Source organism: Natator depressus, chromosome 1 (genome assembly GCF_965152275.1).
Source record: "Natator depressus isolate rNatDep1 chromosome 1, rNatDep2.hap1, whole genome shotgun sequence".
Classification (NCBI taxonomy): Eukaryota; Metazoa; Chordata; order Testudines; family Cheloniidae; genus Natator; species Natator depressus.
In genome coordinates, this window is record NC_134234.1 from 39,402,083 (window position 1) to 39,429,688 (window position 27,606).

The 27,606-nt window shown below is 41.8% G+C and overlaps 1 protein-coding gene across 1 annotated transcript in view; it reads left to right on the plus strand.

Moving 5' to 3' along the window:
* PARP4 (poly(ADP-ribose) polymerase family member 4) overlaps positions 1-27,606 on the plus strand; it is a 116,805-nt gene that overhangs the window by 1,565 nt on the left and 87,634 nt on the right. Inside the window, exons 2-8 of the mRNA XM_074957908.1 lie at positions 423-555; positions 7,221-7,416; positions 8,600-8,738; positions 19,414-19,492; positions 20,123-20,236; positions 24,717-24,866; positions 26,673-26,810. Coding sequence (XP_074814009.1) covers positions 424-555; positions 7,221-7,416; positions 8,600-8,738; positions 19,414-19,492; positions 20,123-20,236; positions 24,717-24,866; positions 26,673-26,810 — 948 coding nt within the window. The 5' untranslated portion in view covers position 423. The remainder of the gene's footprint in view (positions 1-422; positions 556-7,220; positions 7,417-8,599; positions 8,739-19,413; positions 19,493-20,122; positions 20,237-24,716; positions 24,867-26,672; positions 26,811-27,606) is intronic.

Genomic DNA, 27,606 nt, shown 5'->3' on the forward strand with positions numbered 1-27,606 from the left:
TGGATGCAGATACAAATTTTGTATCCCCGCAGGGCTCTAGGAATTTGCATGTACTGTAATGCTATTGTGTCAGTAAGAGACAGAGTCATTTTGGCCTTGTCTAAGATAAGAAAATTGCCCACTGCTAATAACAGATGTGATCAACAGGTGCAGCTAAACTGTTTTGGAACATGATTTATCTGCAAGTCTAAACCAAGCCAGACACTGTTCAGCAGCATTTCAGAAACTATGGTTAAAACCAATTCAGAGTGGCCTTGTTGATGGAACTGAAAAGAGTATTAATAACAGTGGAATCTTTTTGAATGTTCCTAGTGTAGACAAGACTGTAATGTTTGGTGATAGGTCACTTGGGTGGGGTATGGTATGCAAGGAAATTCTGGAAGTTTTGTGAATTAAAACACTGTTTGTTTGTTTTTTAATAGGATGACTGTGGGAATCTTTGCAAACTGTGTGTTCTTTCTTAAAATGAAACATTTACCCATTCAGGAGAAGAATAGACTGAGAACATGCATTAAAGAAAATGGTGGAATAATTTATTTTGTGCTAAATCATGAGGTATATTTCACTTTTTTTCCCCCTAATGAATATGGAAGAAGGTTAACTTTTGCCTCTGGCAGAAAAATCACAAATGGTGCAGATAGAATGAGTGAGAGTGCTTTCATGTATGAAGTTTTAATATAAATAGTTCTATTTATCAGTGCAGTTGTAATGTATCTATCACTGTAATCTCTAGATGACACATAAAAATTAAGAGCAATATCCTTTCTGTCCACAAAAGGACCACATGTTCCACCTTTACTTTGTTTTACTGTGTCATTTTTTATGGTAGTCTTTTTCCAGGAGAAAAATTACCAGGCCATTATTCTTCTCCTCATCACCAAGGGAAGGCGTCACACAAAATGACAAGTCTTGCATTAGGTCTTGTATTTTTGTTTGGATTAGTGTAGAATCATAAAAGCGTAGGACTGGAAGGGACCTCGAGAGGTCATCTAGTTCAGTCCCCTGCACACAAGGCAGGACTCTGTAATAACTAGACCATTCCTGACAGGTGTTTGTGTAAACTGTTCTTAAAAATCTCCAATGACGGAGATTTCACAACCTCCCTAGGCAATTTGTTCCAGTCCTTAACTACCCTGACAGGAAGTTTTTCCTAATGTCCAACCTAAACCTCCCTTGCTGCAATTTAAGTCCATTGCTTCTTGTCGTATCCTCAGAGGTTAACAAGAACAATTTTTCACCCTCCTCATTTATTGTACTTAGAATCATAGAATATCAGGGTTGGAAGGGACCTCAGGAGCTCATCCAATCCAACCCCCTGCTCAAAGCAGGACCAATCCCCAACTAAATCATCCCAGCCAGGGCTTTGTCAAGCCTGACCTTAAAAACTTCTCGGGAAGGAGATTCCACCACCTCCCTAGGTAACGCATTCCAGTGTTTCACCACCCGCATAACGAAAAAGTTTTTCCTAATATCCAACCTAAATCTCCCCCACTGCAACTTGAGACCATTACTCCTTGTTCTGTCATCTGCTACCACTGAGAACAGTCTAGATCCATCCTCTTTGGAACCCCCTTTCAGGTAGTTGAAAGCAGCTATCAAATCCCCCCTCATTCTTCTCTTCCGTAGACTAAACATCCCCGGTTCCCTCAGCCTCTCCTCATAAGTCATGTGTTCCAGTCCCCTAATCATTTTTGTTGCCCTCCGCTGGACTCTTTCCAATTTTTCCACATCCTTCTTGTAGTGTGGGGCCCAAAACTGGATACAGTACTCCAGATGAGGCCTCACCAATGTCGAATAGAGGGGAACGATCATGTCCCTCGATCTGCTGGCAATGCCCCTACTTATACATCCCAAAATGCCATTGGCCTTCTTGGCAATAAGGGCACACTGTTGACTCATATCCATCTTCTTGTCCACTGTAACCCCTAGGTCCTTTTCTGCAGAACTGCTGCCTAGCCATTCGGTCCCTAGTCTGTAGCGGTGCATGGGATTCTTCCGTCCTAAGTGCAGGACTCTGCATTTGTCCTTGCTGAACCTCATCAGATTTCTTTTGGCCCAATCCTCTAATTTGTCTAGGTCCCTCTGTATCCTATCCCTACCCTCCAGAGTATCTACCGCTCCTCCCAGTTTAGTGTCATCTGCAAACTTGCTGAGGGTGCAATCCACACCATCCTCAAGATCATTTAATGAAGATATTGAACAAAACCAGCCCCAGGACCGACTCTTGGGGCACTCTGTTTGATACCGGCTGCCAACTAGACATGGAGCCATTGATCACTACCCGTTGAGCCCCACAATCTAGCCAGCTTTCTATCCACCTTATAGCCCATTCATCCAGCCCAGACTTCTTTAATTTACTGTCAAGAATACTGTGGGAGACCGTGTCAAAAGCTTTGCTAAAGTCAAGGAACAACACGTCCACTGCTTTCCCCTCATCCACAGAGCCAGTTATCTCGTCATAGAAGGCGATTAGATTAGTCAGGCATGCCTTGCCCTTGGTGAATCCATGCTGACTGTTCCTCATCACTTTCCTCTCCTCTAAGTGCTTCAGAATTGATTCCTTGAGGACCTGCTCCATGATTTTTCCAGGGACTGAGGTGAGGCTGACTGGCCTGTAGTTCCCAGGATCCTCCTTCTTCCCTTTTTTAAAGATGGGCACTACATTAGCCTTTTTCCTGTCGTCCGGGACCTCCCCCGATCGTCATGAGTTTTCAAAGATAATGGCCAATGGCTCTGCAATCACATCCGCCAACTCCTTTAGCACTCTCAGATGCAACGCATCCGGCCCCATGGACTTGTGCTCGTCCAGCTTTTCTAAATAGTCCCGAACCACTTCTTTCTTCACAGAGGGCTGGTCACCTCCTCCCCATGCTGTGCTGCCCAGTGCAGCAGTCTGGGAGCTGACCTAGTTCGTGAAGACAGTACACTGGCTTTTTCCACATCCTCTGTCACTAGGTTGCCTCCCCCATTCAGTAAGGGGCCCACGCTTTCCTTGACCACCTTCTTGTTGCTAACATACCTGAAGAAACCCTTCTTGTTACTCTTAACATCTCTTGCTAGCTGCAACTCCAGGTGTGATTTGGCCTTCCTGATTTCACTCCTGCATGCCCGAGCAATATTTTTATACTCTTCCCTGGTCATTTGTCCAATCTTCCACTTCTTGTAAGCTTCTTTTTTGAGTTTAAGATCAGCAAGGATTTCACTGTTCAGCCAAGCTGGTCACCTGCCATATTTACTATTCTTTCTACACATCGGGATGGTTTGTTCCTGTAACCTCAGTAAGGATTCTTTAAAATACAGCCAGCTCTCCTGGACTCCTTTCCCCCTCATGTTATTCTCCCAGGGGATCCTGCCCATCAGTTCCCTGGGGGAGTCGAAGTCTGCTTTCCTGAAGTCCAGGGTCCGTATTCTGCTGCTCTCCTTTCTTCCCTGTGTCAGGATCCTGAACTCGACCATCTCATGGTCATTGCCTCCCAGGTTCCCATCCACTTTTGCTTCCCCTACTAATTCTTCCCGGTTTGTGAGCAGCAGGTCAAAAAGAGCTCTGCCCCTAGTTGGTTCCTCCAGCACTTGCACCAGGAAATTGTCCCCTACCCTTTCCAAAAACTTCCTGGATTGTCTGTGCACCGCTGTATTGCTCTCCCAGCAGATATCAGGGTGATTGAAGTCTCCCATGAGAACCAGAGCCTGCGATCTAGTAACTTCCATGAGTTGCCGGAAGAAAGCCTCGTCCATCTCATCCCCCTGGTCCGGTGGTCTATAGCAGACTCCCACCACGACATCACCCTTGTTGCTCACGCTTCTAAACTTAATCCAGAGATACTCAGGTTTTTCTGCAGTTTCATACCGGAGCTCTGAGCAGTCATACTGCTCTCTTACATACAATGCAACTCCCCCACCTTTTCTGCCCTGCCTGTCCTTCCTGAACAGTTTATATCCATCCATGACAGTACTCCAGTCATGTGAGTTATCCCACCAAGTCTCTGTTATTCCAATCACATCATAATTCCTTGACTGTGCCAGGACTTCCATTTCTCCCTGCTTGTTTCCCAGGCTTCGTGCATTTGTGTGTAGGCACTTGAGATAGCGTGCTGTTTGTCCTGCTTTCTTAGTATAAGGCAGAAGCCCTCCCCTTTCGCGCTCTCCTGCTTGTGCTTCCTCCCGGTATCCCACGTCCCCACTTACCTCAGGGCTTTGGTCTTCTTCCCCCGGTGAACCTAGTTTAAAGCCCTCCTCACTAGGTTAGCCAGCCTGCTTACGAAGATGCTCTTCCCTCTCTTCGTTAGGTGGAGCCCGTCTCTGCCTAGCACTCCTCCTTCTTGGAACACCATCCCATGGTCAAAGAATCCAAAGTCTTCTCTCTGACACCACCTGCGTAGTCATTCGTTGGCTTCCATGATTCAACGATCTCTACCCAGGCCTTTTCCTTCCACGGGGAGGATGGACGAGAACACCACTTGCGCCTCAAACTCCTTTATCCTTCTTCCCAGAGACATGTAGTCTGCAGTGATCCGCTCGAGGTCATTCTTGGCAGTATCATTGGTGCCCATGTGGAGAAGCAGGAAGGGGTAGCGATCCGAGGGCTTCATGAGTCTCGGCATTCTCTCCATCACATCGTGAATCCTAGCTCCTGGCAAGCAGCAGACTTCTCGGTTTTCCCGGTCAGGGTGGCAGATAGATGACTCAGTCCCCCTGAGGAGAGAGTCCCGCACCACCACCACCCGCCTCCTCCTCTTGGGAGCGGTGGTCATGGAACCCCCATCCCTAGGACTGTGCATCTCATGCCTTCCAATCGGCAGAGTCTCCTTCTGTTCCCTTCCCTCAGATGTATCATCCAGTCCACTCTCCGCATTAGTACCTATGGAGAGAGCATGAAAATGGTTGCTTACCTGTATCTGCACTGCTGGTACATGGACGCTCCCCTTTCTTCTTCTGGAGGTCACATGCTGCCAGATTTCTTCACCGTCCTCCTGTCCCCGCTGCGCAGCCTGCTCTGAATCTTCAGAACATTGTGCCCGTAGAAGCATATCCTGACGTCTGGTCCAGGAAATCTTCAGTTTCTCTTATGGAACGCAGAGTCGATACTTGTTTCTCCAGACCTTGAACCTTCTCTTCCAATATGGAGACCAGCTTGCACTTTGTACAGACAAAGTCACTTTTGTCCTGTGGAAGAAAGACAAACATGGCACATCCAGTGCAGGACACAACAGCTGAACGCTCCCCATCCATATTACTTTCCTTTTATGAGCTTCCTCAGGAGTTGTAGTAACTACTCAGAGAAGCCAGCAAGATGTAAGCCTCAGTGGGTTCTCCCCAGGCGAACTCCCAGGCAAACTCCCTCTGTTAGCCTCTCTGCTGTTTGCCACTCAGCTGGTTCTAGCTGACTGGCTTTTTATAGCAGTCAGGCCCACTCAAAGCTCACCTGGAACAAAGCACTCCCAATTCACACTTTTCAAACAACCAAGCAAACACACGGTCAAACTGTCCCCACAACAGACACTCAGATACTCACCAACACAGCCTCTCTAATGCAGCCCTTAGCCTACGTCCTCTCAGACAGATCCCAGGCAAACTCCCTCTGTTAGCCTCTCTGCTGTTCACCACTCAGCTGATTCACAGCTGACTGGCTTTTTATAACAGTCAGGCCCACTCTTGAAAACTGTTACCGTGTCTCCCCCCCCCCCAGTCATCTTTTCTCCAGACTAAACAAACCCAATTTTTTCAATCTTTCCTCATGGGTCATGTTTTCTAGACCTTTAATAATTTTCGTTGCTCTCCTCTTTACTTTCTTTAGTTTGTCCACATCTTTACTGAAATGTGGCACCCAGAACTGGACGCAATAGTCCAGAAGAGGCATTATTAGCACAGAGTAGAGGGTAAGAATTACTTCTCGTATCTTGCTTACAACACTCCTGCTAATATACCCCCAGAATGATGTTTGCTTTTTTTGCAACAGTGTTACACTGTTGACTCATATTTAGCTTGTGATCCACTATGACCCCCAGATCCCTTTCCGCAGTACTCCTTCCTAAGCAGTCATTTCCCATTTTGTATGTGTTCCTTCCTAAGTGGAGTACTTTGCATTTGTCCTTATTGTATTTCATCCTGTTTACTTCAGACCATTTCTCCAATTTGTCCAGATCATTTTCAATTTTAATCCTATCCTCCAAAGCACTTGCAACCCCTTCCAGCTTGGTATCATCTGCAAACTTTATAATCGTATTCTCTATGCCATTGTCTAAATCATTTATGAAGATATTGAACAGAACTGGACTCAGGACTGATTCTTGCGGGACCTACTCGATATGCCCTTCCAGCTTGATTGTGAACCACTGATAACTACTCTCTGGTAACAGTTTTTCAACCACTTATGCACTCACCATATAGTAGCTCCATCTAGGCCAGTGGTGGGCAATCTGTGGCCTGTCACAGTAATACACTGGTGGGCCACAAGACAGTTTATTTACATTGACCATCCACAGGCATGGCCATCCACAGCTCCCAGTGGCCATGGTTCGCCATTCCCGGCCAATGAGAGCTGCGGGAAGCAGCGTGGGCCACAGCGGATTATCCTGATGGGCTGCAGGTTGCCCACCACTGATCTAGGCTATATTCCACTAGTTTGTTTATGAAAAGATATGCCACATCTACTGCTTCCCCCATCCACAAGGCTTGCTGCCCTGTCAAAGAAAGCTATTATGTTGGTTTGACACAATTTGTTCTTGACAAATGCTCATTGACTGTTACTTATCACCTTACTATCTTCTAGATGTTTGCGAATGATTGCTTGATTATTCATTCCATTATCTTTCCAGGTACTTGAAGTTAAGCTGACTGGTCTGTAATTCTCCAGGTTGTCCTTATTCCTCTTTTTATAGATTGATACTATATTTGCCCTCTTCCAGTCCTCTGGAATCTCTTCCATCTGCCATGAGTTTTCAAAGATAATTACTAATGGCTCAGATATCTCCTCAGTCAGCTCCTTGAGTATTCTATGATGTATTTCATCAGGCTCTGGTGACTTGAATATATCTAACTTGTCTAAGTAATTTTTAACTTGTTCTTTCTGTATTTTAGCCTCAGAATTGACATCATTTTCACTGGCATTCACTATGTTGTTTACTAATAGGAAATTAGTATTGAGTAAACGAACTAGTAAACTGCAGTAGTTACCTATTTTTGCATCTGCATAATGGCTGTGATTTTAACCTCGTTTTTAGTGTACACATGTCATTGTGGATAATGTTGCTGTACTCAGCTCTTATCATCTGAAAACTATTGAGAAGTATCGACTCCCCATTGTAAGTGCTGATTTTGTATGGAAATCAGCAGAAGAAAGAAAACTTTTACAGATTGATGACTATGAGTCTAGTAAATCATTGGAAGGTACTTCTGATCAAAAGCCAAGCTGTTACGGTAAGTGTATTTAGTGAAGTTTTTTACGGGCTGGTTACTTTGGAGAGGAAGATTTAATTTAGAACTAATTTCAAATGGATTAGCAACAATGGCTGTTTGCAGAAAAGTAATATAAATAGTAGCTGCAGAAAAGAAGCTGGGCATAATGGACCACACCACAGTGGAGTTTTCCCCATTGATTTTAACGGGCTTTGGATCAGGCCCTGAATCAGGAATATGGGTAAAATAATAAATTCAATCATGACAGTCTTTTTGAACCCACTGAAAAAATATCACTTGTAGTTAGCTAGAAGCTTTAGTTTGATTCAACAGTAAATATTGGGTTAACAGAATGCTACAAAGAAGGGTGTTAGTTTCTGAGACAACAAACTTTGAGGAATTATGAAATCTAGAGAACAGGATGTAATAGTAGAAGTATGAAATTAACAGCAATGAGTATGGAAGAAGGGTTTGAACATACTATAATTAAGATACACAGACTTCAATTTTACTCAGAAAGAAAACTACAAGCAAAAAAGGTCCTAGTGACACTGAGAGACTACTCAAGAATTTGAAAATAGACCAAATAATCTGTTTTAGGTTATTAGTCCCCTCATACATTGTCTTCAATTTTTTTTTTCAGACTGAGACCCATTCATTATACCCCCTCCCCCCCCCCGTTTTTTTAAACACTTCTAAGTAACTTTTATTTCTTTTTGCTTTTTGGTGATAGCAGTGTCTCCTAATGAATTGTCATCTGTGAGTTTTGTGTGTTGTTCACCCCCTCCGTAAGATTGTAGTAAAGATGTTGTTATACTTTTCTGAACTCCTTGTAATGCAGAATTTAGTATCTCATGGATAAATTAATATTATGGATCAGTGTGGTCTTGAAAAATAAACGCAGGTTAGGAGTCAGGAGCCCCTGAGTTCTAATCTCGGCTCTACCAGTGACTCACTGTTGGACGTTGGCCAAATAATTTTACCTCATTGCCTCAGTTTCTCTATTTGTAACCTGCTACTGTTTACCTTAGCTACCTGATAGGAGTATTGTGATGATTAATTATTTAGCGTCCATACAGTTCTTTGAACATATAAAGCACTTTGTAAATGCTAAGTAGCATTATTGATTTTTGAGCTATTAATATGTTAAACATAAGTAAACCAGGTAGAAGGAATTATGCCAAGTAATGTATTTTGATAACAGGTGAAAAAAACCGCTCATCTTCTGAGCATGATATTAAGGAAAAAGAGGATACCACTGAGAAGAATGAAAACTGTGGCTCTGATCCCACTCCCTTGGAAGTCAGTGATTGCTCTGTCGGGCCCAGTATGGAGAGCATCAGGTAATCCCTCTGCCTAGCATAAAAGAAAAAATATATTTTGATATTAAGTGTGAAAGGGGGTCAGTTTACGAATTTGCCAGCATTCCTGTTAGATTTTTAAAGTTGAAATCTAACAAATTATGTTTACCAATATGTAATAGAATCCAATAGGATAAACCCTTTTCACTGAGTCCAGGGAATGTTAGCTTATTAGTTTAACACTAGGTTCTTTTCAGGTCAACTTTCCTGATTGAGAAGTACTGCTCACTTGCTTATTCTTAACCAATCAACAATTTATTAATTCACCAGAATCACATTAACATAAATAATCAACAGTTCCCGACACAAGTGTAGACACAGCCAAGTGTGTGTACTACAACACAATACGGTCTTACAAGCAATTATCACAGACCAGAGTTGAGGCTCAGTAGTTATATCAGAGAACAATGCAAATTACCAAAATTTCTCATTACATTTACTTATGGATCAACAATTCTCAATCTGTTAGTACCTAACACATTTATCACAAGTGCAAAGGTGCACTTGTCTGTAAGGCATTTTAAAGAGCATGGTTACTTCTCTTTGGCTAGATTGGTGCAAAAGGGACAAGTTTACAATATTAAAAGCAAAAAGAAAAGGAGTACTTGTGGCACCTTAGAGACTAACAAATTTATTTGAGCATGAGCTTTCATGAGCTACAGCTCACTTCATCGGATGCATGTAGTGGAAAATACAGTGGGGAGATTTTATATACACAGAGAACATGAAACAATGGGTGTTACCATACAGACTGTAACAAGAGTGATCAGGTAAGGTGAGCTATTACCAGCAGGAGAGCGGGGGGTTGGGGGGGAACCTTTTGTAATGATAATCAAAGTGGGCCATTTCCAGCAGTTGACAAGAACGTGTGACGAAAATCTCTACGCCAATTTGATTGGACTTACAAAGGAGTTAAACTCTAAAATACAGTTACCTGAGGTATCACTAGGGAGTGTAGACTCAGCAAGATAATGTGCAGTTATTTATATTAAAGGTTGTTTTTTCCATTTCTAATCTTTGAAAAGAAATCTCACTACCTCTTATCCTCCTAACCCTGGGAGGGGGAAGAGTCCTTTCCATATGTCTAGTCCAGGCATCAGTTGCACTTCGGATTCTGCAGCTTCTTGTGTTAGGTTCAATCTACGCTCTCGAGCACATGGTGACCTCAGTTTTATGTACTCTAGCTTCAGGTCTCGTTGGAGGAGGCCACTCTCTGATTCTTGTTGGGCATGTGCCAAATGGGTGCTGAGATTTCAGCTCTTAGTGTCTTTTCTACTTCCACTGGTACCCAGGAGATGGCGATGGTGTATAACAAATTTCCTTAATCTTTTTTATATCAGAGGCTTTTAAAATTTGATTCATTTCAAGCAGGCCGGAACTCCGTCCCCCACCCCCACCCCTCCTCCTCTACCTCCTCCTGGGGCCCCGTCCTTTGGCCAGGCCAGATAGAGGCACACAGGAGCTGTGGTAGGGTGAGCACTGAGCATATTCCCCCTGTGCAGAGCTGCACCCCCAAAGCCCCTCTCCTTCCCTCTTTCTCCCCTCCCCCCCGCGTGGAGCTGCCCCCGCCCCAAGTCCCTTTTTGGCAAAACTGGGCATTTGTCCCATTTGTTCTTGCCAACTGATGATGAACAAATGCCCAGTTTTGCCAAAAAAAGTTGGGAAGTCCGGGGTAGGGCTTAAAAGGGGACTGTCCTGGCCAAAACAGGACATATGGTCACCCTAAACTGGGGGTTGGGACCCCGAGGGAGTCACGTGGTTATTACATGGGGTGTGGGTCACAAGTTGTCAGCCTCCACCTCAAACCCTGCTTTGCCTCCAGCATTTATAATGGTGTTAAAATATATTAAAAAGTGTTTTTAATGTATAAGGAGAGGTTACACTTCAGAGGTTTGCTATGTGAAAGTACAACAGTTTGAGAACCACAGCCCTAGACTGTAGTAAGAGCCGCCCGGGCAGTGTTTTCCCCAGGAATTGAAATTAGGTGGGGCGTTCAAATATACGGGGTAGGGGGCAGGGCTGATGAGGGGTGAGACCATGAGGGTGATGGTGGGCTGTATGGCACCATAGTAAAAACGGAAAAATGTTTCATGACTATTTTATTAGATTTAACTCATGTTTTAAAATCATCACACAAATTAAAGTTGGCTACTCAAGCCTTCTATGAAGCACTACATCTACATCCTTCTTGGTTTCTTGTTATAATTTTGCACAACTCTGTTAATGAACTTCTTGAATGCAATGCGTTCATCTTTGGTGGCTTCTTGTGTGTACAGTACTTCCATTCCTTCAATTGATATGCTCATTAGTTCATTCACATGATCAGGCAGAAGGCAACTTCTTTCAGAACACAAAATTCTATTCAATGATGCAAAAGAACGCTCAGCTGTAGCTGTTGTGACTGGGAGTAGCAAGAGATGAATTCCTACTTCTTTCATCCCAGGAAACATAACACAAAAATCGGTTCAAGCCAAAATAAAAAAGAAGTTGAAGTAAAATCTTCATTCATTCGTCGTATGATATTCAACTCTGTGTTCAAATTCTCTATTCTGTCCTGAGTACATGGCAGCCCCATTTCTGGTAGTGCCTCACGCTGCTCAACTGTCGGTGTTTTATAGGACAGGGATCTGTAAAAGCTACGTAGAGGTTGAGTAGTATCTAGAAGTCGCTGTTGTAGATTTTTAAGAATCAAGTCTGTGTACTTTTTCAGTTGTCTTAACAAATGCTTCTTGTCCTCTTCACTTAAGGATTCAATATTAATGTCTTCATTAGTCAACTTCTGGACTGAAGTCTTTGCTTCTTCCAGTACTTTTTCAATGGATAGCTCTCTGATTCATCCAAATGTAGCTTCTGTTGCTGGACAAAGATCTACTACTGTTGTAGCAGATGCCTGGATAACATTGTTTAATGACCCAAATGGTTTCAACAGTAGAATTACAAGAAAGAGAATGGCAGTAGTCTTCTCTGAACGTAGTAGCAAAGGTAATCCACCAGCCTCACTACTTAGATCCATCCCATCTTGGTAGATACTTTCCAAAGTCAGTAATAATGGCTGGAGTAATTTTAAGACAACAGCCACGGATTGCTCATGATAAAGCCAGAGGGTTTTCCCCGGTTGTACTAATTTGAACTTCAGTCCTAGTGTATCTTCTATATTTTCCAAGATATTCAGTCTTTTTGGACTCTTGCTGAAAAAATAATACAATGAAGACATTAAATTTATAGCTTTTTAAATGTCTTTTGAAGAGTCTGCAGCTCGTACTGGCACTAGTTGGAGTATATGGCCTCTGCAGTGTGTACAGGAGAGATTAGGGTTACACTTTTCTCTGAGCAAAGCTTGTACTCCACCGTGTCTTCCAGAGAAGTTTGCAGCTCCATGAAATGCACAAGCAGCCATCTGTTTGGGGTCCAATTGACAAGCATCTAACGCTTCTAAGATGTGGGTTGTCGTAGATGCAGCTGATGTGTCTTCTATAACTTGAACATCTAGAAATGCATCTGCTGGCCTACCACTGACATCAAGATAATGTACACAATGACTTAATACTTGATGCTCATTTGCATCGATGCATTCATCAGCCATGTATGCAAATTTTTTGAATGTTGTGAGAGAGTTCTTCACTTTTTCAGCTGTTGAGTCTTTCACTGTTGCACCACATGCTTCTTGCCAGTCAGTTGAGTTTCTTGCAGAAAGCTAGTGAGCATTTGCTGGTCTTGTTCAGAACCAGTGTTCACCTTCCGGATGAACAAGTGACAATGCACTTAACATTGGCCTCCAGTTTGTAGTGTGTGGTATCTCTTGCTTAAATAGAAAGTATGATGCCACAGCCATGTTTGTTCACATGAACTGTGTTGTGTCTCCAGCAATCTTAACAGTCTCATTAACTCTCACCGGTGTTGTCCTTGGTCAGTGGAGACTCAGAGTTCAGAGGTGCTTTCACATGAGTTCACCTCCCAGGTGGTGGGCAAGAAAGCACCTTGCTCGTTCCTCCAGCTGCTCACTGTTTGCTCTGGCCACGGTTGTTCGTTGTGTCACCATTCACTTCATCGCTGTGTTGCCAATGGCCCTGCACCGTCACCTTCTGCTGCCACCTGCCACTGTGACCTCTGCAAGTTGGTCTCTTGAGGTTCCACCCAACTTCAAGTGATTTCAGCTGAGCCCTCAGTGGGGGAACCTCGCTGCTAGTGCAGACTGGGCTGTCTCTTCCACAGAAACACTGTCCCACAGCAGGCCTAAGCACTTAGACCTGATTATCAGTGATTTCAGCTGTAGTGGTCACTTAACAAAACAAAAGACTGTCTATGGCAGGGGTGGGCAAACTTTTTGGCCCAAGGGCCACATATGGGTATGGAAATTATATGGTAGGCCATTAATACTCGCAAAATTGGGGGTTGGGGTGCAGAAGGGAGGGAGGGCTCTGTATGGGGGTACAGGCTCTGGGATGGGGCCAGAAATTAGGTGTTCAGGGTGTGGGAGGAGGCTTCGGGCTGGGGGGTGAGGGCTCTGGGGTGCAGGAGGGTGGGACCGAGGGGTATGGAGGGTGGGAGGGGGGATCAGGGCAGGTGGTCAGGGGTGCAGGCTCTGGGCGGCACTTATCTCAAGCAGCTCCCAGAAGCAGCAGCATGTCCTCCCTCCGGCTCCTATGCAGAGGTGCAGCCAGGTGGCTCTGCGCACTGCCCCGTCTGCAGGCACCACCCTTGCACCTCCCATTGGCCCTATTTGCTGGCCAATGGGAGCTGTGGGGGCAGCGCTTGTGGCGGAGGGCAGCGTGCGGAGCCCCTGGCTGTCCCTACGCATAGGAGCTGGAGGAGGGATGTGCCGCTGCTTCTGGGAGTTGTGCGGAGCAAGCCCCCGACCCCGCTCCCTGGCAGAAGCTTGAGGGCTGGATTAAAACATCTGAAGGGCTGGATGCAGCCCCCAGCCCGTAGTTTGCCCACCCCGATCTATGGAGCCTAATCAGCTCTGTCTTTAAAGAGAGGAGAGGGGCAGGTCAAATAGTACTTGTGACTCAGGCAGACCATCAAGCAAAACACCTGTCCCAGCCTCTCTCTTGATGCCCTCAATCAGCACAGGCTAAGTATAGTTCTACTGCCCTTTACTCATACAATAAGAATAACAACATTTTATCCCCCCCCCCCCCCCGAACCCCCCGCATTCAAGTGATTTGTAACCCAGCCCCAGCCAAAATCTATCACCTGGGCAACACAGCTCTGTTTGCTAGATACCTAGGTAGATTAGGTGTGAATGTAAATACAATCTGGTCCTGAAGCCTTTCCCCCCAGCCCCTAGCTCATCAGCAGCTGTCAGGGAGAGCTCATTTAGACTTTGCTTACAAATCATAATTTGAAATTATTAGGTTGGCCAACATCACCAAAATGAATGCACTGACATTGTCATAAAAAACAACAGCTGTATAAGGAAGCTAGTCTATGTTCATACTTTTCAAATCTATTATACTTTTTTCAGATACAAGTATTTTATCATACACTTTGTGCTTTTAAAGTGTGTATTAATGTTTCAATTTCAATTAAAATGTCCAAACAATCACTAAATTGGCAACACTGCATGTAACTAGTTTACAAAACTGGGGGGAGGGTGTTGGGGAAATTCGGGGGGGCGTAGGGAAATCCCTGCGTGCGGGCAGCTGTGGGGAACCCCGGACCTTCCACCTGCCCTGGGCGAGGAGCTGGGATGCACAAGAGCAGCCCCCGGCTCGTGGCTGGCGTCCAGGACAGTGGAGGGTCCAGGGGTCCCCACAGCAGCCCAGGCTCCTTGGGCAGCTCTTACCACTGCCTGACTTCTGGCCAGGACAGGAGGCAGGGTCATGGGGGGAAGGGAGAGAGCAGGGGGCATGGTATCATGGGCTGTGTAGGGGGACAATGTTCTTTGTGCCAGGGCCCCAATAAATTTTAATCTGCCTTTGATTTCAAGGATTTTGGCTCTACTATCAATTGGGATTCCCCCAATCTAAGAAATTTCTCTTAATATCCCAAAGTTATACCCTGGTTTATATCTTTTAACATTTCTCCTTCCATAGGCCAGAAGAGTCCTATTCTAGAGTGTAACAATTATTTACAATGAAAACCAACAAAATCTTTACAATCTTCTAAGTTTGGAGGACATACTCCATACATTATTTGATTATACATAAGTATTTCACATTATTTAGGATTTATAATAGAATAAGAGGCATTTTTCACATATGGAAGAATATATATCTGACTCACAAGGCAAACAGCTGTGCAGGTGCTAATTTGAGGTTAAGGACAAATTATTCACAGTATATTTGATTTAGAAAAACACAGTGTATAGTTTATAGTCAGTTTGGGGTGAAAACACTCTGCATAGGAGAGATGGATGTGACCTTTGCTTAGTAACATGGAATTTATTAGCTAGGTTGTGGAAAAAGAAAGAGGTTTATCCATTTACAAATTCTGAGATACTTGCCTATGTGATTAACAATACTCTCATTTTAGTCATTTTAGTTTCTATAGTTGGGGAGAAGAATAGATTAGAATTCTCAACTTTGGCTGATCTGTGGTCCTTAGACAAAGTGTCTCACATGATGTGAAATATTTGCTTATTGTCTTAGGTAGATCCTATTTGGGGATAAACAGAGGTTGCTCTTCTAATTTTTGAGAGTTAGAAGGAATCATTAGTAATAAATCATTCAAGGGATACCTGTCGCATATGTTCCTTACAATATTTTAAAAAGAAAAAGAACAAAACCGTGCCCCAGCTCCTGTCGGCCCCACAAAGTTACTTTGGTGACTTCTACAGGTTGGACCTATCTTGACAACAGTATCTTTTTAAAAAATCCTGAACCTTTCTCTATTTTCTGTATTGTATATACATGACCATATATAGAGCTCTCATATCTTGCTTTAATTAAGAAACCATTTTTGCTTTTGAATCCTAGTTCTGAGATTTGATTTGACTTTTGTTCCAGCTCAGTGTATGCACAAAGTGTTAGCACGTTGCAACTTCAGATATAATTGTTTCTTCATGTTGGTTAATGTTTTTGAGATATATAAGTGTGTGAAATTTACATTTACTTTTGAAAACCCTGCCAACAGCCCCAAAGACTTAATCATTTCTAAACCCCTAATGTTTCTGAGTGCTTTTTCTTGCCACTCGTAAAAGCTCTAACTTGCTTCTGGGTTAAGTAATGACATAGAAATTTTAGAGGCTGTTATTCTGTAATGCAGCCTAGGGTCTTGGGAGTTTTAGAAAAGATACATTAAAAATAGTAACAATAATTAATAATGATCACTGATTTTGATCTGAGCCTGCTCCGAGTGAAGTTAGTAGCAAAACCCCCCACTGACTTTACAAACATTTCCATTGTGAGGTAGGTGAATAAATATTATCCTCATTTTACAAAAGTATAAACTGATGCTGCGGGTCTATATTGTTACTCTGAGTCACCAGCTGCATTTGAAGGGAAGTTGTGGGGGCCCAGAGTAACAGGATTTCCTGGAGGAATTCTGGATGTTTCCATTAGAATTCCCTTGGACATGCACACTGGAGCTCTACCAACCTCTTACAAGGTACAATGTACAAGGGATTCCTCTTGTGGTTAGGTGGCCAGCACAGGGTAGTCGCCTTCTCCCTCCCTGTCCACTTTCAGAAAGCCAAGCAGTTCTGCCACTACTGCTGTTCTGATTGCCTCTGGTTCTTTTGTAGTGTTACAGAAGAGAGGGGAAGTTGCCTCGTGTCTTCTCTTTTGTCTCGCATACCAGTGCAGGGCTATCCACAAGTACCTTCTCCAAGAACATACTGAGAACTGTGAGGCAGAGCTGGGATCAGAACTCAGAAGGTTTTGGCTCCCAGCTCAATTCTCTAGACCAGTGGTTCTCAAAGCCGGTCCGCTGCTTGTTCAGGGAAAGCCCCTGGCGCACCGGACTGGTTTGTTTACCTGCCACGTCCACAGGTTCAGCCAATCGCAGCTCCCACTGGCCGCGGTTCGCCGCTCCAGGCCAAGGGGGGGCTGCAGGAAGCGGCGCGGGCCAGGGGATGTGCTGACCACCCTTCCCGCAGCCCCCATTGGCCTGGAGAGGCGAACTGCGGCCAATGGGAGCTGCAATCGGCCGAACCTGCGGACGTGGCAGGTAAACAAACCGGTCCGACGCGCCAGGGGCTTTACCTGAACAAGCGGCAGACCGGCTTTGAGAACCACTGCTCTAGACCTCACTGTAGCTAAAAATGTAGTTTAATCTGGTTGTGCCCTGCACTGGTCTTTTCCACACAGTAGGGAGATGTGTTGTATAGGGTTGTGATTTCTAGAGTGCATTAACATATTGAGCATTAATTGGTCCGGTAGACCCTGATCGTGTGCTTTAAGGTAGTGCTGTTTGAAACAGTATTATGTTAAAGTGAACTAGGGAACCTTTAGCCATCAGTATACATGGACCAGTTAATACACAACATGTTAATGCGCTTAGAAATCACACCATCATAGAGCTTATAGTCCCATCATGTAGACAAACCCTTTTTTTATTTTTAAAACAAGTTTTACAAGTATCTTTAGCATACAATGTAATCCTATTTAAGTTGCTGTACTCCAGACCATAAAAGCTATGAAAGTGCTTTCATGAGGTGTTGGGTGACAATACTGCATCTCACATTTCTAATGAAGACTTCCTTTTTTTTTTTTTTTTGGAAAGAAAAAAGAATGAACTAAGGATATGCAAAAAACAGATATTGACATTAAGTATCTTTAAAGCACTGTCTTAACAAAAAGCAGGACATTCTTAATGCTGAATGATACTCCATCACTGGTTCACTCAGGTTACAGACGATAGTCTTCTATGTGGCAGTCTTGAAACTGATGAGAATCTTGCATTCCATTTAATTTTGTAGTATCATTGCACAACAGAATGAGCTGACTGTGAAGCAGTTATCTGAAAGGTGACCTGCAAAGACGAATGGAATAAAAATCATTGTGCTTTTTCTTATATATATATATATATATTTTAGCTTTTTAATATCAGGAGTGGTAAAGGTTGTCTTCCTTAATGTTGCTAGAGGCCTAGAGAATGGTATGAGCTTTCAGTTAGAGGCAAGGATATTGAATCTTTCATAAATAGAGCTTTTTCTCCCAAGCATTTGCCAGGAGTTTGAGTTAAATAGGTGTTACAAAACAATCTGACTAAAATCCATTCCCCTTCCATTTTGTCAGATTTTAATCTCTTGTGACATCCTAATCTGCTAGTTCTCAAGCAGTCCAGAGAGTCATAGAATCATAGAATATCAGGGTTGGAAGGGACCCCAGAAGGTCATCTAGTCCAACCCCCTGCTCGAAGCAGGACCAATTCCCAGTTAAATCATCCCAGCCAGGGCTTTGTCAGGCCCTCCGTCAAGTCCTCCGTCAAGTCCTCCGTCAAAAACAGGCAATTCAAACTGGAGATTTCTGATTCATAAAACCCCATGGCACTTTTTATGAAAGAGAACCTCCAGGCCTTTTTTTTTAATACATCTTAAGAAAGCAAAAAAAAAAAAAGTTTTTCCCCATTTTTAGGTCACCTTTAACTTTGACTTTCTTGGGTTTTGTATTGGTTAAATAGACACATATAACTCAATCCTGCATCCCTGGTACATGCAAAACTTCCATTGATCTCATTGGGAATTAAATAGGCAGAAAAGACTGTGGGCTCAGGCTCTGTGTTTAAAAAATTTAATATTATAACATAAAATATAGTTATTTATTCTAATTATTATGATAATATTATCATGTAAAATAATTGATTATGATTTTAAAAGTCCATACTATCTCACACTAGAGTTTTGTTCACTATAGCCGTTTCTCTGGCTACAGAATTCCTCTGCTAAAACAGACAGATTTTTGTTTACATTCCTGTCTGGTCCTTCTGTCACATAACACTCAATTAAACTGATTTTCAGAAGTGCTGAGCACCTGCAGCTACCACAAAGCCCACAGCACAACTGAATATCATGTGCATTGAAGTTACTTCGATGCCAGTTGAGAGCAAAGGGCTGCTTGTTACTGTAATTAAGGAGAGAGCAAGTTGCATAAGAAGAAACAACTCAGATACTCACATTTTTTTAAAACTTATTAATAAAATGCATATTTCACTGGCATTAAAAACCATCAGTGGTAGACTAGATGTTAATTATTTTCTAGGAGTGAATCAGTTACAAATTATACTTATTTGCTTAAAATACTTGATGTTGAAGGGCATGACTTTAAGATTAGGACATATATTTAAAGTCTAAAAACAGGGTGGGAATTAATCTCCCACTGCTATTTAGGATTGCTAAAATGCAACTGGATGGGCAAAACCAGATAATGCATTTAGCAAATTAGTGGGCCAGGCAGGTAAATCACATTTGTTCATTTGGTTGCCCAATGTTTTTTGCAAGATGAGTAAGGTTGAAAGCCAATCTCCATGTTCAGCTTCAGGTTGGACGCACTGATCAGTCAAAGTATCCATGACCTTTTAGTGCAGGTCAACAGCTTGTGTGGCAGTGATTTTCACTTGTTCAGAATAAGTTTTGGTTTTTCTGGGCTGTGGGAAAATATGCTTACATTGTATAAGTGTAGGCCCTTAGTGTGATGCTGCAACCTTGTAAAATTACTAATTTCAAAGATTTATTTTAAAATGTTTAAGAGAATTTCAATTATTCTGATTTCAGATTTTATACAGAAAATGATCAAGATATTCCTTATTTTCCACAAGATTTTGAAGTTGCAAAATATGATGCCCTTGAAAAAGTAAGCATTTTTAGTGACATCTCTTATGTTAGTAGAATGCTGTAGGCTCAATAAATGGTTTGCAGTTCTGTATGCATTACTTTAATTTTTTGCTTTAATTTTACAAATAATTATTCCATCAGGGTCACAAAAACAAAGAACACTATTGACAAACAAATTTAAAGAAGTGCGTCTTTCAGTGCAGCCTAACTTTACTTGAAACAAAACTCTAATTTTTATCACTATAGCATCCCACAAGGTAACACACTACAGTAATATGTATATTCTTCTGGCAGTTTGTACAGTTAACAAAGATTTTATATAAATAAATTAAATGTAATTAAAATACAGTAAGTTTTCATTTCAACATGGAGAAGACTTTCAGATCTCAAAATATACAAGAAATTGTACATTGTCCAGCACAGGGAAGCTCTGATATTGACTGGAGCTTCTGGGTGCTGTGGTAATGAAAATAGTAAATAAATGCTATACATTCCACTAATGCTTTCATAGCAGTTAATCATGATGGCTCCATATACAGTGAGGGGGACGTGGGGAAGTATATGTTATGACAACAAACAGTTGAAGAAAACGTTAATGACAGTATGAACGGGACATGTATTGAAATAAAAGGGTTGTTGTTTCTTTCAGATTAATACTGAGAAAGGCAAACAGGTTGTAGTTATTGAATTGCAGTGTTCCCAGGAATCATGTGAGTTTCCCTTTCGAATAGCTGCACACTTCAGCATGTCAGAAGGATTTAAGGTATGAGCTGGTTTTTGTCATTATTACCGGTTTATTTGTTAGTTTATTTCAGTGTATTTAATAAATCCATCCCATAGTGCCAGATGCTTGTCATTCCTGTTTGCAATCAGATTACTAAATATAAATAAAAGAAAAAGTCATTCTATTAGCTTCTGACATAACTGACTGAAAGTAGGCTCCCAGACACAATGAGGCTAATTAATCTTTCCTGTGACTATTGAAGCCAATATCAGTGTAACACAAATGAGTTCAATTATTTGAATGTAAATCAGGATGAATTTGGCCCATTGTGTCACATCAAGGACCCTGCTTGGAGCCAATTATTTGCCAGTCCTGTCACTTCAAAGTTGGTAAAATGTCATTTATTTTTAAGAATCTACCCAGCCATTACAGACTTTGTGAGTAATGCATCATGCTTTCCCTTCCTGACCCTCTGGTTCTTCTCCAGCAATCCTAAAAACATTACCTCTTTGGGTATGTCTACACTGCAGTAAAAGACCTGGGGCACAGCTGCAGCTGGCCCAGGTCAGCTGACTTGGGCTCGGACTATGGGGCTAAAATTGCAGATTAGATGTTCCGGCTTTGGCTGGAGCCTGGACTGTGAGACCCCCTCAAGGGAGGGGGCTCTCAGAGCCTGGGCTTCAGGCTGAGCTCAAACATCTACACTGCTATTTTTAACCCTACAGCCTGAGTCCCACTAGCCCAAGTCAGTTGACCTGGGCTCTGAGACTAGGTGCAACAGGTTTTATATTGCAGTGTAAACGTACCTTGTGTGACAGGGATTACATGTACAGGTGGTGCTTCCTAGTGGTTATACCACTGGGTGCCAGCTCTGCTCCATTTCCAGCATCCCTCTCCAGCAATTGTTCTAATGCAAGGTGGTCCACTTTTTGGTAGGTAGCAGCTAGGCCTTCTGGCTGGGTCACCAATTGCATTCACTTCCTTTCAGGGTAACGGAGTTGTCAAGGTTCCTTCCCCACTCTGAACTCTAGGGTACAGATGTGGGGACCTGCATGAAAACCTCCTAAGCTTACTTTTACCAGCTTAGGTTAAAACTTCCCCAAGGTACAAACTATTTTACCCTTTGCCCTTGGACTTCCACTGCCACCACCAAACGTTTATCTGGGTTTATTTTTATTAGGAAAGCGTTGTTTGGAAATGTCTTTCCCCCCAAAATCCTCCCAACCGTTGCACCCCACTTCCTGGGGAAGGTTTGGTAAAAATCCTCACCAATTTGCATAGGTGACCACAGACCCAAACCCTTGACTCTTAAGAATAATGAAAAAACATTCAGTTTCTGAAAAGAAGGATTTTAATAGAAGTAAAAAGAATCACCTCTGTAAAATCAGGATGGTAAGTACCTTACAGGGTAATTACATTCAAAACATAGAGAATCCCTCTAGGCAAAACCTTAAGTTACAAAAAGGCACACAGACAGGAATATCCATTCTATTCAACACAACTTAATTTCTCAGCCATTTAAAGAAAGTAATCTAACGCATATCTAGCTAGATTACTTTCTAAGTTCTAAGACTCCATTCCTGTTCTGTCCCCGGCAAAAGCATCACACAGACAGACCCTTTGTTTTTCCCTCCCCCCAGCTTTTGAAAGTATCTTGTCTCCTCATCGGTCATTTTGGTCAAGTGCCAGCGAGGTTATCCTAGCTTCTTAACCCTTTACAGGTGAGAGGATTTTTCCTCTGGCCAGGAGGAATTTTAAAGGGGTTTACCCTTCCCTTTATATTTATGACAGGAGTCCAATAAAATAGATACAGTCCAATGCCCTCAAAAAAGAAAGGGTCTTCAGCCCACCTCCGGACTCCTGTGGCTGGCACAGTCTTGACTCAAGGCTTACAATATCTCTGTACTCTCCTCCTCTCCAAGGTTGGGGGGGAGAAAGGGATTTATGCCCCTCCACACAAAGGGCAGTTGGTAGGGGAGCCAAGCCCTTTCTCTCCACCAGGCTCTGACCTAGGACCCCTATGAGAGGCAGTGATAGCATATACCCTCTTCAGGACTGCCTCCCTAAGCCACTTCCTATCACTTGCTTCCCCAGTCCAAGGTTTGGTCAAATGTCTCATTAAGTGATCCTCCAGAAGCTAGAGCAAAACATTCTCTACTCTTAGGGAATGGCTAGCTCTTCCTTTAGGGCCTGGGGTAACTGCTGCTAGCAGAACTACTCTTGCAGCCAGGACCAAGGTAGGTCTCCCCCCCTTCTTCTTCATACCTTGTTCTTGGCTTAGAATCTTGCACCTTTCTCAGTATTCTTAAAGAATTGCAGAAGAGCTTTTTTTATTGGGCCCCATTTTCCTTGTATCCTTGATAGTTGTTTCAAGGAAAATTTTATTATTTTAAGGCCTCTGAGTTTTGTGTATAAACACCTCCTTTCACTGGTACAGTTTTTACAATCCCAAAGAATATGATCTATCATTTCCTGGACCTGTTACACATAATTCATCTTTATTCTTGTTAATTAGAAATAAATTACTGCTTAACCCACAATCCCTGTTAGAATTATGAAAAGAACCACTTTGTTCTTCCTTTCAGGGTCTTGGATTATATCAACATTGTCAACTGTTTGGCATACTACTTAGAATTTTCTCCCCTTCATTTAGTTTGCTCACAGTTCTTGACATTCCTTCCTTAATTTATTTTTCATTAGGTGTTTAAATTTCAGTTTGCTTAAGGAGATTCCTTGGTCAATTTGTTCACAATTAATAGCCCTTTTGCCTGTTTGTCTTCCAATCTTTTACCTGCTATCCCTACATGCACCAGAATCCATGCTATTTCTATTGTTATATCCAGTTGTGCCAGTTTGGTTGTTAGCAGTAATATTGCATTCAGAATATCATTTCTGATGTCAGACTTTCCATTGTAAATTGCCTGCTGTCCTAATAAGGAATCAGAGAAGGTGGCCATGGCAGCTGGCCACACATCTAAAGCCCAGTTTAATGCTATCATAATCCCTGTTAGCTAAACCGTAAAAATGGATACAAAGTTAGTTAGCCTTAGAACTTTCTTGAGTCTGAGTGAGGACACGCAGAAAGCTGTTCCCACTCTTCCTGTTCCTTTGTCTTTTGAACGATCTGTATATATATGGCCATAGTGTCCTTACTTATCACAAATATATTGATTTCTTATATCTTGTATATTTATCATTCTTCTCCTTTTATTTATTTCATTATATTATTTCATGCCTACCTCAGGGGGAATGGTTTTCCAATGATAGAGAATTTTCCCAATAGCTGTAGATTTTGATCTCTTTTAGTCCTTTTTTTTTTTCATTAGGATCCTTTATCCACTTCTGTACCCTGGTTACATGGGGAACTTTGAATTTTTTCCCTACTTAGCCTCCACTTAATTCCAAATAATCATTATATATTTGCTGAGTGTTACCTAGTACTTTGGCCCACAAGGTTAAGTCTAAGAAGTTCATTCTAAGAATGATAGGCACTTCACTGGCTGCTTTCTGTAGTGAACATAGAGGCATAAGAATGAAGGCACCACATGCAATATGCAATGGCTGTACTTGGATATAGTCTAGTTTTCTCAGATTTGTGTTCACTGCTGACCTAAAGTCTTGTCATCCATACTCAATAAGTGGTCTAATTCCTGTTCTGTATAGCATTACCATTTTTTTCTTATCCACTCCCCAGTATGTTCCAGAGTTACTTTTAAGTAACTTAACTCTACCTTTGTGCTTTAATATTTTCAATATGGTCCATGAGAGGCAATCATGTAGCTATAACTTTACATCTGTTTGGATTTTCCTTGTTGTGAACATCAATCATTCCCTTAGTTTAGTCTATGGAGAATTTGAATGCCCACCTGTTTCCCTATTCTGCACTTCCCTTAAGTGCATAATTGAAAGCACTGCCAGAAGAATAAACGTTTCTGCTTTGGTCCGTATGACACAAGACATCAACAAATAATGTGATCCCTATTCCTGTACTCATCTCCTTGGGGAGGTTATTTATCATGATGTTAAAGAGGGTTGGGCTAATTACACTGCCCTGTGGAGTTCTATTTGCAATTGTGTATGTGTTGGAAAAAGCTTTCCCTATTCAGACTTGTTCATTTGCTGAAGTCCCATACCCATATATACATTCTTCCTATAATACCCCTGGAGCCTACTTTATGAAGTAGTCGTACTCTCCATAACACATAATAGGCTTTTTCTATGTCCAAAAAGGTTATTCTCCCCTTCCAAATTGTCTGTTTCCCTTTTACGATTGTCCTCCAACTGGAGCAAGCTCTGTATGTGTGGAGGGGTGGAGTCATCTGGGCCCAGAACTGCTCTTCAACCCCTTCTGTCCCAATGTAGGGTTTATACACCCCATCACACTCTAAAAACCTGTTATGCTAGAGCTCTAGATAAACTTTACGCACAAGTCTCTCAGCTAGTAGTGTGACGTGCTAGAAAACTGGAACACTTCTGTAAGTCTTCTTTTTCTTATATATTTTGATGTTGTCATTCACAGAGTAAAAAACAGTTCATAGCAACTAAGACTTCTGAAGAAGTAAGAAAAAATTATGAGATTTATGTTGAAGATTTGAAGAACCAGGATTTTCTATTAAGAGAAACCTTTCCACCAGGTGCAGACAATTTAGCCTCTATGAAATTACAAGAGGTTAGCATGACTTATTTGTTTGTATTCTTCTGGTCTTCGTGATTTATATTACTATCTGATTCTCTGAGTGTGAGGATTATGGTTTAGATTTAAGTAGTAGAATATAATAGGGTAGGGAAAATGGTATTTATGTGCTAATGTTTTAAAAGATTTTTAGGAATAATGAACTAATGGTTTACATTACTTCACTCTAACATATGAAAAGCAAATTTAATTGATCACTTTGTAGAGAATTCCCAGTATCCTTATTCCACCATAGGTAAGTACATAGAATACTCCATCAAAGTCAGTGGGAGTTGTGCCCAAAAAATAATGTCAGAATATTGTACAATTTGATGTTTTCAAGTACCAGAATTCTCACTCATTACTTATGTTCATAGCCTTGATCCAATTTCCACTGAAGTCTGTAGGAAGACTCCCATTGACAACAGTGAGTTGGATCCTGGCCCCAGGAGTATTTTTTCAAATAGGTTTGATTGTCTATCTGCCATTGAAAATAGATGTAGTGTGATACAAAGTTTTTTCCATGTACCTTTTTACTGTAAGCAATCTACCCTCCCCTTTGCCCCAGATAAGCTAAACTACGTGTTGACACAAAACTGGCTTTGAGATAATATCACCTATATCCAGGAAATGTTAGAATCCCTTGTATTGTTTTCTCTGAAGCAATACAGCTGTTGTCACTAAAACTTCACTATCTTCCAACAGTTCTTTCCTATTCTAAGCATAGAGAAACATTGTGTTGTGTCTGATACTGCTGTGCAGTAACTGTTGGAAAACATTGACTTTATGGCAACCACTGGAGCTCAAAAATACTGCCAAAAAAAACCCAAAAGCAAATATTTTAATGATGTTCCTCAGTACACATTAGAAAATCTCTCCATACTTTCTTTAGCTGCTTTGGATGTATGGATTGCACTGGTTTTCATGCCCTTCCTTTCTTCTTTAGCTCTGCATCCCCAGTTTTTACCTGTATGAGAGGAGTGTCTGTGATAAACGTACACAATTTTTTGCGGCTTTTTGAACCAGGAGAAATAGTATGCACCCCAAATGAAGACAACAATCATTTTGAATCCATCCATCCTGAACTTACAGGAATCAACTGCATAATAAATAAAATAGTAGGGACATGCAGTCCGTTTTAGCAAAGCTTACTGTTTGCAGTCTATTGTCCTATTCATTGTATAAGCAACAGATCCATCAATCAGCAGCTGATTGGCTACTGCCCTTACTGAGATTGGGAAAGGTGTTGGAAGCAATTTTGGGGTAGTCTGTCACAAAGAATAATGGAGGAAAGGAAAGAAGGAGCAGGGAGCAATTGAATTAGCTGAAGACAGAGACTCAGTATGAGTTTAGGGAATTGATTAGAAAAATTGTTCATAAGAGTTATGGCTGTGGTGACAGTGGTTTGGGGATGTTTTAAAGGGAAAGGAGAAAGAATTGCAGTGTAGTAGAGCTTTTTGTGGAGTTTCTTCCAGCAGAGCTGGCAGAATATACTGCCTCATCTGGAGCTTGTTTGCACTATCTTTTAATAATAAATCCCATTCATTATCAGATAGCCCAGTCAACTTTCAAGCAAGAACATGAGCTCATGCTTTTCTATGCTCCCCATCCAGAAGACTTTTTGCAAGCAAGTCTCCCGTTCAAGTCATTGGCCTAAATAAGTCATAGTAAATGTTAACACATATACTGTAGTATATCGCTTATCAGAACAGGGAAATCAATGGGAGTTTTACCAGTCTGAGAACTGGAGGAGCAAGTTCTGCATCTCTGTTTCTTTTATTAATTGATATTTGTTTACTGCAGCTACTTCTAGAGGAAGCCATAAATTCAAGCACTTTATCCCAAGAAATTAGTGCTTTTGTGGAACTGATCTGGGCAGAAGCACTTGGTCATCTGGACCATTTACTACTTGAACCAGTAAACAACATCAGCCTAAATGATGTAAGTTAATTTTGCTTAGAAATGATGACTCTTTAGGAACCAGTGTTATCTAAGTATTAATGTAAGTATTTTGTTTCCAAGCAAGAGTATTTTGCCCTTTCCAACCTGGGATCAGAATTATACTAGATACAGTTGTATTTAAACACACCTCCATAACTGTATCTAGTGTGTATGTGTGTATATATGTATCCAGAGACTGTGGTGGGTGCATTTTATAAATCAATTAATATATAAATTTTAGACATACCATTTGATGTGGAGACGTGGGAGCCTGTCTACTGCAATTTCCTATTCATTTTACATAAGTCACCAGGTATTTGGTAGGTAACATTCAATCATTGCCAGTGTAAGTAAGATACGAACCACAGTCCTAGAAGTGAAAAGGTCTGTATCCCAATGTGTCCCTCTGTAAGAATTAATTTGATAAAATTCATATGTTCTGACTGGCTTCACTGCCAAAGTAGTTAATTTGTAACAGAAACATCATTGTGTGCAATTTCCTAAGAAATAGTCTTAAGTTTTTAAAATATAAGAATTTAAAAGCTGTGGTTCAGTTAGCAATGTTGCCAAAGGGCCATTGTGAAGCAAGGACCAACCTTGGATCAGTATTGATATAGAGTACAACTTTGTTATGAAGTCCCTGGCTTATGTCACTACTATTACACTACTGGATATTGCTTATGGTTTGTGTAAATTTATTGAAGTTTGCCTCTTCCCTACTGCTCTGTGATCATCAAACCATCACATGGCATTCTGCAGAAAGGATCAAATGGGAATGTATTACAAGTAACAGCTA